General features: G+C 40.3%; 1 protein-coding gene across 2 annotated transcripts in view; it reads left to right on the top strand.

The window, feature by feature from the left end:
• The first annotated feature begins 484 nt into the window (after window positions 1–484).
• Window positions 485–15,193, top strand: part of snrkb (SNF related kinase b) — a 21,722-nt gene continuing 7,013 nt past the window's right edge. Inside the window, exons 1-3 of one of the 2 annotated variants that reach the window (XM_028584271.1) lie at window positions 485–750; window positions 1,854–2,261; window positions 2,590–2,984. In XM_028584271.1, the coding sequence (XP_028440072.1) occupies window positions 2,026–2,261; window positions 2,590–2,984 (631 nt within the window). In that variant the 5' untranslated portion in view covers window positions 485–750; window positions 1,854–2,025. Of the gene's footprint in view, window positions 751–941; window positions 1,049–1,853; window positions 2,262–2,589; window positions 2,985–15,193 lie in introns of those variants that run through there. The other variant, XM_028584272.1, reaches the window with a different exon arrangement.

The raw sequence follows: 15,193 nt of genomic DNA, 5'->3' as shown, positions 1-15,193 counted from the left end.
TCACTAAATACTATACACCCTGCAGAGATGGTACAGGAATGCTATTCGACTTGTCCATAGGACGCTCCCATTCTAATGGCAAAAAGGATATATATATAAACCACTTTTTTGTAATTTCCCTCGTGGCCCTGTGTGGTTGTGTATGAATTCCGGCCAAATGAATAAAGTCATTACTAGCCTGTCATTAAAGCATCTCAGGAATATGCGTTACCCGGTATAGCTAAGTTATGGCATAGCTTATTGTGCCTCCTTGATATTTTAAGAAAAGCACACATTAGTCAGTTATATAATTTCTTGGACTTCCGAAGCATTCATTCAGTCATTTTCCTCTCTCCACTGCCAACGAGCATGCGTACTATAGGCTCGCGGCCGCTGGCTGCTGCTGCTGCGCCGCGGGAGCGAGTTGGAATGTATTGACGTCAGAAGGAAGCCGGACACACGCGTGTATGTACGTGCACGCGCGCGCACGAAACGTTCTGTCCTACTCTTGTGTGTATCTCGTTTTGCGGAGCGGGCGCGCGGTCACACAGCTCGAGCCTCTGGAATGAATTGAGGCAGAAGGCAGGCAGTTATGGAAAAAGTATGTGCACACATGGACCGCAAACATGGAATATTATGAAAGAAAACGAAAAGGCAGCGCTGTCATTTTCTACGTCGGAATTCAGCGGTGACACCAAGTGTGAGTCTGTGGGTGGCAGAAAGAACTTTTGGCTTAACAGCTCGCAGCTACGGGATATTTGCACAACAATGGTAAGTTGGCACCGAGGTTACTGTGTTATTATAGCTGCCTCTGTTGTCCAGCAGCGGCATTATATTCCTGTGGCGCTGTCAGTGAGGTTGTTAGTGGTCTAGCGTTTGTTTGGAGGTGTTGAGCAGCAGCCAGGAGGATGACTACTGTACATGCGTATGTGCCAAGTCGGGACTGCAGTTGAGACCAAGTAGAGAGCAGCTGGCCTTACCACAAGGGTAGCAGCCCGTAAGCAGGTTTTCGCAGTGTTTTGGATCTTATAAAACTGTACAGCCAAGGATATCAGCGCATTTTAACACGGTGAGGCCTAGCGTAGCCTACTTCTGTACACTTGGCACAGTAAAGCTGTGAGAGGGGCTTTAAACATGTGGGAAAAGGCTGCTGTTGCCTTTAATGGGAATAGTGGTGCTGCCATATAGTGACAAATAAGAGATGATGATGATGATGATGATGATGTTGATGATGAGCTGTGACAGTGATGAGGATGAATAGGATAAAGATAACTGCAATGAAGTTGACAGTGGTAATTGTATTGATGATGACCATGGTAATGAAGATAATGATGGCAGCTGAACTTGTTACCTTGGGGAAGATCTGATGATGACATCATCAGGTCTAATGCCACCTTCTGACCCTCTTAGCCAAAATAATGACACACACACACACACACACACACACACACACACACACACACACACACACACACACACACACACACACACACACACACACACACATTATGGTTTCCTGTTACAGTATTGATTTGGCATGCCATTAGTGCTGGCTGGGTGTTATTTGAGATAGAGACAAACACAGCCCCTTCAATATCAGACAATAAAATAATATTTACCCTCTACTGCTCTCATTCTACTACAGTACAATGTATACATTGCAATCTAGTCTTCACCACTTAATTTGAACTTGTTCTGTCTTCTCTGCCTTTGTTAAAATATGTGAAATATCAATCTATTTTTGGTCCAGTGCTTGAAGGGATGAGGCATTAGCATCAGCTGACCTAATCTAAGCCCCTTTCCCTTTGGGCCAAGGCCAAAATCATCAATGCTGTCATTTTGTCTTATTGCGTTGTCTTTTCTTTGTCCTGCAGGCAACTCCCTATCAGTGAGGAACTTTGCTGCCCTGCACCCCCTCTTCCCTCTGTCCCTGACACCTTGACACAACTATTTTCCGTCTACTATTTCCTTTTGTCCCTTTCTCCATCTTCCTAAAGCCCTCCAGTTCAATTGCTCTTTCCTCCGAACCCCCTCTTTGTTTCAAACATGGACTCCTCTGGAGAAATAACCTCAGCCCAGGATGGACATATGGACCCCAGTCGCAGCCCCAGTCGCTCTGATCTCAGCGGACTGTACCAACTTGGTCGGACATTGGGCAGGGGCCACTTTGCTGTGGTCAAACTGGCTCGTCATGTCAACACAGGGCAACTGGTTGCTGTCAAGATGATTGACAAGACAAAACTTGATGTTATGGCAACAAGCCACCTCTTACAGGAAGTGAGGTAAAGAATACTAATTAAGACAAAGTTTGAGAAGAAAATTAGAAAGTTTAGAAAAAGGTTAAAAACTGGTTGAAAAACAAAAGTGGGAGCACTTTGCAGCAATTTTTTTTGTTCAGATTTCTTGGGATTTCAAACGGACTGTGTGATCATCTAAATCTAATCTGAGCAAACATGGAAAAAACATAAAAAGAATAGCTAAATTATAAGGTGCCCTGAAGGAGTTGCATCACTCAAATCATCCTTATTTATAACTCTATTAAAAGGTAATAGTCTTAGTTCCTCGGATTACCCTGACAATTATCTTACTCTCATTACTAATTATTTTCAGGTGCATGAGGCTGGTGCAGCATCCCAATGTGGTTCGCCTCTACGAGGTCATCGACACGCCCACCACCCTGTACCTCATCATGGAGCTGGCCGAGGGGGGCGACCTCTACGACTACATCCTCCGTCATGAGGGAGGCGTGGCTGAGGTCACCGCCAAGCGCCATTTTGCCCAGATTGTGTGTGCTGTGGCATACTGCCACCAGCTCCATGTGGTGCACCGGGACTTGAAGCCCGAAAATGTGGTGTTCTTTCCCCAGCAAGGAGCGGTGAAGCTGACAGACTTTGGGTTCAGCAACCTATTCCAACCCGGGACAATGTTGGCCACCAGCTGTGGGTCGCTGGCGTACTCCGCTCCAGAGATTCTGCTGGGAGAAGAGTATGATGCTCCAGCTGTGGGTGAGAAACAGATAAAAAACCTTTTTTTGCATCCGGGAGTTAATTGAACTAACCCTAATCAGAAACCAACTAGAAAACTTAGTCATCAACAGAAAAGAAAAGCATAAAATACATGTGCTACATCCAATTATGTTAACTATGTCTGACTTTCCTCTAAACGTAGCTTAATTTCTTCAGATTCTGGAACTTCTAGACAATTTTACCTATGGTGAATGATTTATATGATACAAGGAGAAAAAACTCTATGTGCAAGCTTCTAGTTAGACACAATGGGCCTCATTCAGCAAACGTTCTTAAGAACAAATGTGTTGTTAAACCCCACTTACACAGTTTTCACGAAGATTCTGGCATTCACCAATGTTTTCTTATTTGGGATTTGTTCTTAGGTAAGAACAGAATCTACGCACACAATTTAGAGCTGACATGTTTGCGCAAAACAAGTAGCTATACCGTTTTCATCCGTTCTAATTTAAAATGTAACATTTCTCTCCATTTTGTAACTAATTATTTTCATAAGTTTGTTTGTTTGAATAAATACACACTACTGCTCATTTGTAAAGCACTTTGAATTGCCATTGTGTATGAATTGTGCTAGGCCTATATAAATAAACTTGCCTTGCTTTGCCTTCAGTTCACATCAATTATGTTAACGGGGAACCCTGCTATTCAATAATAAGTGATTGATCGCGCTATTTATACGGCAAGAGTATCTTCTATGTTTTGAAGCAATTTATTTTTCCTCCAATTTCAAATCAAACCATTTCTTTTCTACTTCATCGGTTTTGCGCCCTTCTCCGGATACAGCGTTCACTGCATGAGTAACTGCATTCCATACATCGGTTTTATTTGCTACTAAATATGATGTCTCGTTTTTCATTAACTTCTTGCAGCAGTACCTCCACTTCAGAATTACTAAAGTTTTTCTTTCTTTTGGAGTTGAGGCCTCCACCGTCTTTGCCACGTCTTTTGGACATTTCTCTAAGTGTGCACAGGACACGGCCCTGCCATCTCATGCCCTTTTATGGGAATTAACGGGGTGTTTACCTATGCTAAATAGGAGCAACGGGCACGAGCTTTCAATTTACAAAGACATTGGGATTCATCATTCTAAGAACACACCTGCGAACAATTCTGCTGTTTAAGACCACGTCATGAATCAGACCTTGACTTTTCTTAGGGACTTTCTTAAGAAGATATTTAAGAGAAAACATAGGAAGATATTGGTGAATGAGGCCCATAATTTTTTCTGCTGATTCTGACATAACACTTTCTGACAGTAACATTTGCATATATTCAAATCATAGCCAGGGGCTATACGCAACATTCTAGTCATTCTGTTCTGAGATAGTTCTCACATCAGTTTTGCCAATTTGTCATGTAATTGTAGATGTTTAGATTTCCATTTAGTTCTGAGTACTTTCAAGCTGCTTCGGCTGTTCTGTAGCTTTCGATCATACAACACTATCAGATGAGGTGAATTTATTATTATCATGTGGTAATCCGAGAATTAGACATATGCCAAATTCAACTGGAGGTGTGTGTGTGTGTGTGTGTGTGTGTGTGTGTGTGTGTGTGTGTGTGTGTGTGTGTGTGTGTGTGTGTGTGTGTGTGTGTGTGTGTGTGTGTGTGTGTGTGTGTGTGTGTGTGTGTGTGTGTGTGTGTGTGTGTGTGTGTGTTGTGTGTGTGTGTGGTTGTGTGTGTGTGTGTGTGTGTGGTGTGTGTGTGTGTGGTTGTGTGGTTGTGTGTGTGCCCTTGACCCCCCCCCTCGTGTGTATTTTCTTGTATTACAGTTTTTTTCGATTGCTAAACGACAGTGGGCACAACTGGAGTCACATGTGCAAAACTCTAACTACAGTCTGCACTACCTACAGTCACCTGAGCTAAACAGTTCACATCACCTGCAAAACTCATTCAAAGCAACACAACTCTTAACACACGTCTCAAACAGTATGCACAGGCCTCACTGAGATAACACACACCGTCACTCAGAACACACTGAGGGTAAAAACACTAGCATCAAACGCCAATACAGAAATTACAAACTTTCTCATGTTTACAGTTTGAACAATTTGAGTGACTTGACACTACTCAACAGTTTATTTAAGGAAAAAATATCGATTGTATAGCATACCAATTTTTACATAAGGTAAACAAGAAGGAATGAAAATCAGCAGTTTTCTTCAATAAAGTATTTTGTCTCTAGTAATTTATGGAATTACTGGGAAAAAAAAAAACGAAAAGGTACATAACAGTAGCAACGAACAGTGTGACTAATCCTACCTCTCTCCAGCATCATGTGGCAGGTTTTCTTCATCACATTGGATGTCTGCATCATCTCTAAATACTAATGAATGTGGTGTTTCTATTGCTTTCACCTCCATTACTTTCTGAAAAACAGTAAGAACGCAGTTTTACTATTGTAAAGATATAGTGTTTTTCACTTTTTTTTATAGCTGTGTACATAACCTCAGATCTCTTACCTGGACATGTTGGTATCTTTGCGCTTTTACCCGTTTCTCTCAAACAGTACTGTGTAGAATTGTTTCATTCTTATTTGGTGTTTGTATACAAAAAAAGACTTTCTGAGCTTTCTCTGTATAAATACCATATATGTTCACTAACTAGTCTAAAATAAGACACTTGCTTAGGCTTTCAGCTAAAATTGCAATCAACAGTGTTTGATAGGCACCAGACTGAAATCTATTCTGTTTTGAATGTGTGGTTTACAGTTTTGACAGCAGTGTGTTAGCATTTGAACAAAGTGCTGTAAATCTACAGTGTTGTGCACATTGTGGTTAAAGTCATGGGATAAGTGTGTAGAGTTTTGAAAACTGTGTTCAAGCAATGAGAAATGAACTAGAGTTTGGTCCACATGAACTGCTGCTGTGGAGACTGTAGTTAGAGTTTTGCACATGTGACTCCAGTTGTGCCCACTGTCGTTTAGCAATCGAAAAAAACTGTAAGTGTGTGTTCCTGCTCTGTATACCCTTTCATAATTATGAACTTGTATTTGTTTGTGCCTGTGTGAATATGGATCTATGTTTGTTTGTACTATGTGTGTGTATGTCCATAAAGGATTAGTGTGTGTATCTGGGTCAGTCTAAGCAAGCCAGCCAGTCATGAGCCAACAGTGAGTTCTGCAGTGGAAGCAAACACTGCAGCTCACCACTGGTCTCTCTCTCTGTGTGTGTGTGTGTGTGTGTGTGTGTGTGTGTGTGTGTGTGTGTGTGTGTGTGTGTGTGTGTGTGTGTGTGTGTGTGTGTGTGTGTGTGTGTGTGTGTGTGTGTGTGTGTGTGTGTGTGTGTGTGTGTGTGTGTGTGTGTGTGTGTGTGTGTGTGTGTGTGATAAAGAGAGAGAAAGACAAAGATAGATAGCAGAAATAGATGGTGATTTTAGTGACATTAGAGGTGAGGCTGGCCAATAGATTGTAGGATTTGACACACAGCATGTTGTATTCAGGGCAGTTGGTGGTCTTGTCTGCTAAGCTGTACTAGGATGGATTTTGGCAGGGTTTGGCCGCTTTTTTCTTCTTCTGGTGACTACAAAAGCATCCGCACTGAATACAAATGTTTCCCAACTGCAATTAGGAGGTGTTCTTGTGGACGGATCTATAGCATTTGTTTTACTGCCTATGCCAAGGGTGAGTTGCAAATGTGTTAAAACCAGTGAAAGTGTTATTTAAGAAACAAATGGTCTTGGGTTTTCTTTTTCTCATAATATCTTGTGTTGTTGTCTTGCTTATAGCCTAATAGTCTTGGTGGAATTTTTTTTTCTTTGTTATCCAAGGGCATGATAAGGAGTGGCGATGAAGAAACACTGCTCACATACATCCATAACTTCAACATGACTTACGGTATCTGTTGCGTTGGTTCCTTTTTTCATGTGAGTTCCTGTTTCTAAAAGTGTCCACACAAAGGCGTCCATTTAAATCCATTTGTGTATGTTATTACATCCTCCAACACTGTTTTATGCCTCACCTCAACTCGAGTGCTTTTTCCGGTTCTATTTTAACATGATTCAACCTGTGAATATCACGATTACATCATCACTTTGTTAGAAATATACACCTCCATCACCCACACACACACACCAATACTGTACATATAGTGTGTGTGATAATCAGAGCCAGACTGATGATGGTGAATGATTCAGGCCAGGAATCTTAACAGCTGTCCAGGCCAATACTCACACATTCACAACAGCCCACGTATGCTGTTACTTTTTTTTCTGTTTACTCTTATGATGGCCATTATCATGCTATGTCTCATTAGTTGTTGCAGCAACTTTTGGGTTGATACCATTTCTTACAGGGATTTGATGCTGAAATATAACCATTTTTGAGCACTTGAGAATTGACTAAAATGGTCATAAATCCCTCCAAAATACCACATTAAGACATCAATACCTTGGGAAACACCACAGAAAAATATGTCTTGTGATTTGGTATCAAAAACCATTGACATTTGGAGATTCAATTGGATGGCGAGTGCTTATGTTCAGGAAACTGCTGAGAAACCCCCTTATTGTCAATATACCTATGAAAACCACACGTGCTTTGAATGCGCTAGGTCTTAAGTTTGTGGTTGTACAGTTTTATGAGGCTGTGATTATCCTAGAGGTTATAATAGGTAAATTTATACAGTGAGGTCAAGTTTCTGAAAATTGATTCATGACAATAAAATGGGTACAATGGGGACTAACAGCATCACACATAAATACAATTGGGCTAATTGAATACACAGGGGTCTCAGCTTTCCAGCAATATCCAATTTATGCAACTCCAAGACTGTTTACTGACCCCAGTATGTAGAAATATTCAAATACACCATTTTAGAATTGGTGAAAATAACACATTTAAATACTGCATGAGACAGCATGGGTTTTGCCCCAAACTGCATGGGAGTTGCATAAAGTGGGTATGTCTGTAAAAAAAGGAAACTCATGGGTAGAAATAGAAAACATTTTCATTCATATATCTTGAGGTGAGAGGTCAAGGGACCCTTTTGAAAATGGCTTTGCCAGTTTTTCCATTGCCAAAATTTAGCCTAACCTTATAGCATTATTTATAGGCGTGCATGATTCAGAAAATGTCATGATTCGATTCAATATTGATTTTTTGGCTCACGATTCAATTCAAAATCGATTTTCGATTCTCGACTAAACAAAACGTTGTAGTAGTAAAATGTAGTTACTTTTCCCGTGTGTGTGTGTGTGTGTGTGTGTGTGTGTGTGTATATATATATATATATATATATATACACATTATATATCTTATATATCCCTTAGTACATTTGTGTGTGTGTGTGTGTGTGTGTGTGTGTGTGTGTGTGTGTGTATGTATATATATATATATATATATATATATATATATATATATATATATATATACATATCTTATACATCCCTTAGTACATTCATGTGGATTTTTCTGTCTTTTTTGTCCATGTTATTCATGTGGATTTGTTTATTTGTTATTTTAACATCCTGTTATGATGTATGTGTGTGATGTCTGTAAGCTACTGGGACCTTGAATTTCCCCTTGGGGACTAATAAAGTATCTATCGATCTATCATGTGATTGCAGTAGATAGACAATTAAAAAATATATAAAAATATAATATATATTATTAATAATTAATATATATATATACATATATGAATCAATTTTTGGAATTCTATGAATCGGTAGAGCTTGAATCGTGATTTGAATATGAATCGATTTTCTTTTTTTTTTTTTTTTTTGCACACCCCTAGTTATTTAGCTCCCATTCAGATAGGCTAGCTTTACCTGCTTGGTACCAATTAATTCCTTAGATCGTCTAGTTTCATATGATACAAATACTGTATCTTCATCTAAGAGCCCGCTACAGCCTTGTAAAGACAGTAAAGTCGGCCGAAATTGCCGGCGGTCCCACACAGACCGGCGGTCTCTAAGGTTGGGGTTGACACTGGTCTGATGCTCCGGGCCTATCAGCTGGCTAGCCACCAAGTATTCCCCTGGTGCTAACGATGGCCAGTCCGGGTCTGGTGATAATCCTGAGCTGCACAGAGGAAGAGATGTCCCTTAGTGAACTCAGCTTAATAAGGTGACTCATAAACCCATCTCTACACACACACACACACCAACACACACACACACACACGCACACGCACACACGCTCACTCATAGACTGCTCTCTGATATTTCTGTCTATAAACAGAATGCGGTTTAATACACTGTGGTTCCTTCACTGCTGGGAGTCTTTGCAGTACATGCATGCTCTGTTATAGGGTGGGTGTGTGTGTGCGCGTGTGCGTGTGTGCGCGAGAGATGATAGTCATATGATGTGGAGGAGAGACACGTGGGTCAATTGGGTCTCTTGACTTTGACAAAGATAAACACTGCTACTACTACACTTACATTATATCGGCCATTTACTGTGCTGAGCATGTGCGTTTTTGAGGTCTAAGTGTTAATATTAGGCTTCACGTTAGGTTCACAGACTTCAGTGGAAGGATGTCACTATTGGTGTAGTCTGGTTTACCGAATGTACAGTGCTGGGATAAAGCTTGACATCCTGCGCTCAGGCATTCTTCCCCCCTTCTGCTATCTCCGCTATCTATTTTGCAAGGGCACTGCACTGTTGCTGCATCCAGTGTGTGCAAGATGATTGTGATTGGTTTAAAGAAATGTTTGTCTTTCCCAGAATGATAAGCAGTATAGCCAGACCATACTCCAGTACTGATACAGTGCGGTGGAGATAGGCATGGCAATGGAGACTACAGTTATTAATGATAAATCTTTGTGTTGGCCAAATGGTCTTCTTTTGTTCTAGTGATCAGAACTTAAGATTTGTTAGAACTGGGTATGGGTTGACACAGACTGAGGAGGCCACAAATTAAAGTTTGTATGTATATGAATGTGCTATGCCTGAATCTAAATAGGACAAGGTTCGGTGAGTTATGACGGAGAAGTGCTTAACACTAAAGTAAAACTAAATGTCAGATAAGAAGGGAGGGGGACCTTATTTGGTGGACTATGTTCTGAGCAGGAGGAAGTTCTGCATTTGGCAGATACTGTAAGCCTCTCTGGGCATCAGCTACACGCTATTTTTTACGCTATGAGGTGTAAATAGCATGTAATGTGATTGTGACATGTGTGTTATATATATGTTACATAGTGGTTTCATTTCTGGGCCTATGTATTTATTATGTGGTCCACTTGTCTTATAAACTTGGATAATTGAGCCAAGCAGGCAATGCTACACCACTTACATATTTTTGAGTGAAGCAGAAATTTAGTTTGATTGGAGAAAAAGCTGCTTTCTAAAACAGTAAATGGCAGATTCCTGCTGGAAGCAGCATCGAACCATGCAGGTTTTTCAGACAAAACCTCTTTGTCAATATTTTCATATCACCCTGAAGGCTCAACTGTTCATATCAACAAGGACTTTTCCAAAGCTGGCAAAGCCCAGCACCAGCACACCACCACGAGTTGGAAATAAAACATCATCCCTCTTAGCAACAAAATCCAAAAACTTACATCACTTTGAGGGAAACACAAATAAGTCCTTTGGGAGCAGCGTATGTGTGTGAGTGTGTAAAGCTGCTCTAAGACACATGAAGTGGACATCAACTGTCCACCTCATTGATTCTGAATACAAACTTAAAGGAGAAGTTTTGAATGTATTTTATTTCACGAAATCTTCTGTTTAGTCGAAAACCATGTTGCATTTATTGAATAACAAAGTCTGTTCAATTTTTACAGGGGCACTCCACCAATATTACATAAGACGATCAGTTTACTTGTCATGGAAAGTACCAAGCCTGTGAAAACAGTTGTGTAATGTCTTCTCCTGGTTTTGGAGAAGATTTCTAAAGTTTGAGAAAATAACCTTGGTAACAATAGATGCTACTGAGTTGCATTATAGGAAATGTAGGATCCATTATTTTGGAGCTAAACTCACAATAGAGACTAAAATTCTAAATTCTGTTAGAATCTGTCGCTCGCAAATCTCCCACAGTAACGTAAGTACAGTACTAAATCGCTGTGTGTGTACACATATTTTAAGAACATGCAACATGTCTTAAATTATCCACGAAACTCATCTGATTCCCAAGAAATAATGCAATGTTAGATCAGAGTTGTTATCACACCTGTGCTATTCCTAGCTCCTTTCACTAGAAGGTGACAACATAAATAGTGACAATGATGCCTATGAAAGAAAAATGCACATCTGCATGCACAATACATGTACAGTACATAATAATAAAAAATTTTTTTTATTAAAAATAATAAAAGGCTTGAACTTTTGTTTCTGAACTTGGAGGTCCCTTTGGAATGGAGCTGAGTTGGTTGACCCCTTATGAGGTATTTGGTCTTGAAATGTGCACTTCAAAAGGGCGGCCCTCAAAAGAAACAGGATCATTCACTCCGTTCCTCTTTGCAGTATTGCTGAACTCTGTGCACAAGCTTTTTTTGTCTCAACATCTGGTTTATATATTGTGTGTGTGCGCGTGTGTGTGTGTGCGCATATGCTGTCAGCAGTCCACTAATACATGGTGAGAATATGTGATATTCCCCAACGAGCAGAGAAAAGTACACTCCCAGTCCCAGCACTCAGTGGCTTCTCTTCCCTGTTGCATAAGACGTCTTTAGACTAAATTGAGCGTGCACATGAGTGTACATTGTATGGCGAGGACTGAGGGCCGTTGTTTGGACCATCATGAGTATAATGTGGGACAGTGGCTGAATGCTTATCCCCATGTGTGATAAGCATTCAGCGATTTCCCACATGATACTCACTCACACTGGTATGTGGGAGAATCCATGGACAGGGATCTGAATTAACTACAGTGTTTGGATTTTATTGGGTTCTGAAAGAGTTGAGTTTTTTAATTCCTGTTTATCTAATCTGCTTTGGATATTATAATGTACAAGTTTATTTACAAAGGCAGGTGTTTGACATCATCTGCCATTTTTTCAAGTCTTTCCTGATACAACTCTATCATTGTTTATTAATCTCTTTGTAAAGTGTTATGAGGATGCAGATAGTCCAGTGCAATGATTGTCTGTAACCTAAAACTTGGCATTATTGCGCTACTATATGTGTTATTTTACATAGTGTGAACTAATCTGATTGCACAAGCAATGATGCTGCATCCTTATCTTATCTAAATAGTACGTATATTCTCAGAAAAGAATGTTGATGTCAACTCCTTTTTTTTTTAAACAAGTACATATCAAGGTTTCCACTTTTGTCAGCAGTCTAAGATAATGAATGTCAAAATGATTGGTTATACTCACACTGTTTCCATGCTGGCAGCTCCGTGAGGCTGTGCTTTGAGATAAATGCTAACATCAGCATGCTAACATGCTCACAATGACAATGCTAACATGCGGCTTTTAAGCAGGTATAATGTTTACCATGTTCACCATCAGTTTAGCATGCTACCATTTGCTAATTTGCCCTAAACATTTAGTACCGCTGAGGCTGAAGGAATGTTATTGGTTTTGCAGGTATTTATTTGGTCATAAATCAAAGTATTAGAATATTTATATTTATTTATAGTAAAGATCATGTATGCTCGTACAAAATTTGATATCAATGCATCCAATAGTTATTGAGATCTTTCAGTCCAGACCAGAGTGATTGACTGACTGAATGACTGACCACCAATGCCATCCATAGTGCTACAGCTATAGCATGGCTAATAAATAATGAGACAGAATGTGCTGTTGTTAATCATAAACACATGAAAAATACATACAGTACATGTAGATGCAACAATGTGTTTTTGTTCGGACCTGAATACAGCAGACCAGCAGCTAGGAGAGAAAACAAAATGTGTGAAGAAACTTACAAATTATCAAATTGACGGTTAAAAGTGAAAATGTAGTAATTATCCACCATTTTTTAAGATTAATGCACTACTGTGTTTTAATCACTTTTTATAAATGAAGTGCAGTTATGAGATGTGATCTGGCTTTGTTTCTAATGTTACATAAGGGTTAACACACAGTGTGAACAGCATGTGCAGTGTTCCTATTTCTAATGTTTGGGAGAAACACAAGGAGAAACAGAAAAAAAGAGAGTAAGCTCGATCATTCTCAGAATAGCACAACACCACAACAGGCCCTCTGTTTGTTATGGCCTTCAGCCCTCAGCTCCCTTTCCTCTGCGTGTGTGTATGTGTGTGTGTGTGTGTGTGTGTGTGTTTCCTTGAACCGGTGGCAAAAGTGTTCTCGCCAGGTTCAGGCTGTTCTGAGTTTGCATTGACCTCCTCTCACAGCATCTGCATGAAGACGAGAGAGGGAGGGGGTGAGGAGGAAGGAAAAGGGAGGAGACACGAAAAGAAAACGCTGTCAGCACTGCCGTTCAGCACCAGGAAGTGAGTGTGTGTGTGTGTGTGTGTGTGTGTGTGTGTGTGTTTGTGTGTTTGTTTGTTTGTTTGTTTGAGTCTGGGGTCAAGAACACCAAGCCCAGCCATCTGCAACTTAAGCCTCAAACTGTAGACACATAGAACTGGTGCTGTTACTCATGCACTTTCCTTGCATTTTCCTATATTTTCAGCTCATTGAGGAATAACCTAATGTAATCTTACGTACCACTCGGCAAGAAAAGCACTCTGTTCACCCTGACCTTTGAGTTATCTGTCGATGATGTGGTGGAGGCGAGATGAAATAGATTTAATAAGTAATGCTGTTATTTTGACCATAATCCACATCCTTTTATGTAGATTTGTAGGACAAAATCTGATTTTCACGTCATCTGTGTGCTGCTTGAGAAAATAACTGCAGGGGTGTTTACAAGTCAAATTTAAAAGGCCATGTATTTTTAAATATCACCTATGAACTTTGATGTTTACAGAATTGTAAATATGGTCTTATAGCAGAAGAATTGTAGGCTTTTTAAGGCCTGACATGATTTGCTATTTAAGGCAAATTTTTCTGGTGTGTGTCTGTGCGTGAGTGTGTGAGTGTGTGCGTGCATGCGTGCCTGTATGTGCATGTGTGTTGTTTGTGCTGTCAGCAGTCCTCTTAATACTGTACATGGTGAGAATATGTGATATTCCCCATTGAGCAGAGAAAAGTACACTCCCAGTCCCAGCACTCAGTGGCTTCATCATTCTGTTGCATAAGACGTCTTTAGACTAAATTGAGCGTGCACATGAGTGTGGCAAGGACTGAGGGCCGATGTTTGGACCATCATGAGTATAATGTGGGACAATGGCTGAATGCTTATCACACATGGGACTGGTACGTGGGAGAATCCATGGATAGGGATCTGAATGAACTACAGTGTTTGTATTTCATTGTGTTCTGAAAGAGTTGAGTTTTTTCATCTCTGTAGCATGGATCAACAGAAGTATGTTTCCAGGATAATTGCCTGACATCCGGAGCGTGTCCCTCACCTTCCGCTTTCTGTGTGTTGCTGTTTTTAAAATCCCTTCGCTTTAGAGAAACAACAACAACAAACTTGGAGCTACTGGCTACACGCTGACAATTGCAAGTTTTGAAGAAAATTTGGATTGTGCAACAAGTCGGGCCTGCTTGGTTCAATTGGGGAATGATTGTTAAGATTTACAAAGAATATGTTTACAGCATTTCATCTCTAACTGGGATGTTTTGGGACTGATTAGTGGGGATTGCTATGGACGAAGTGCACACAGCGATACGCTGGAAAGAGCAAATACGTTTAACCATGTATCCAACTAATTTAAAGCTGTAGTGCGTAGTTTTTGTCGCCCCCATGAGGAATTCTAAGTAATGACAACAAAACTGACGGCGCGTCCACATGATACAAGCCTTCCGTGATCACGCACCACTCCCACCCCTCCTCCACGCAGTTGCTAGTTAAAAAACATGATGAACTCTTCAGAAGAGTTAATTATCTTCACTCGAGTTTCTGCGCGCACATAGCCATAAAGAGTTGTGTGGGGCTCATAGTCTTTATAAGCTTTGTAGCAATTTGCAACATTTGGCAATGGCTTCAATGTAACAGACGTTCATTAATATCACAAAGCTAGCACTAAAGCTTTAAATAGCACATGTTACTGTATTGTATTAACAGTTAACTTCATTTAATATTCTATGTGGCATTTTCTTTAGCGGGGTGCAAATGTTCTACCAAAACAAGTTCCTTCCAGAGACCATGTTGCAGAGCCACCGTCCAGAGCTTAGCGCTGCCCAAGACGATTGTGTTTGGTTTAAAGAAATGCAAACAACCA

Source organism: Perca flavescens, chromosome 8, assembly GCF_004354835.1.
Source record: "Perca flavescens isolate YP-PL-M2 chromosome 8, PFLA_1.0, whole genome shotgun sequence".
Lineage (NCBI taxonomy): Eukaryota > Metazoa > Chordata > Actinopteri > Perciformes > Percidae > Perca > Perca flavescens.
The sequence above is the reverse complement of the archived record's forward strand: the minus strand, read 5'-3'. Positions and strand labels throughout refer to the sequence as shown.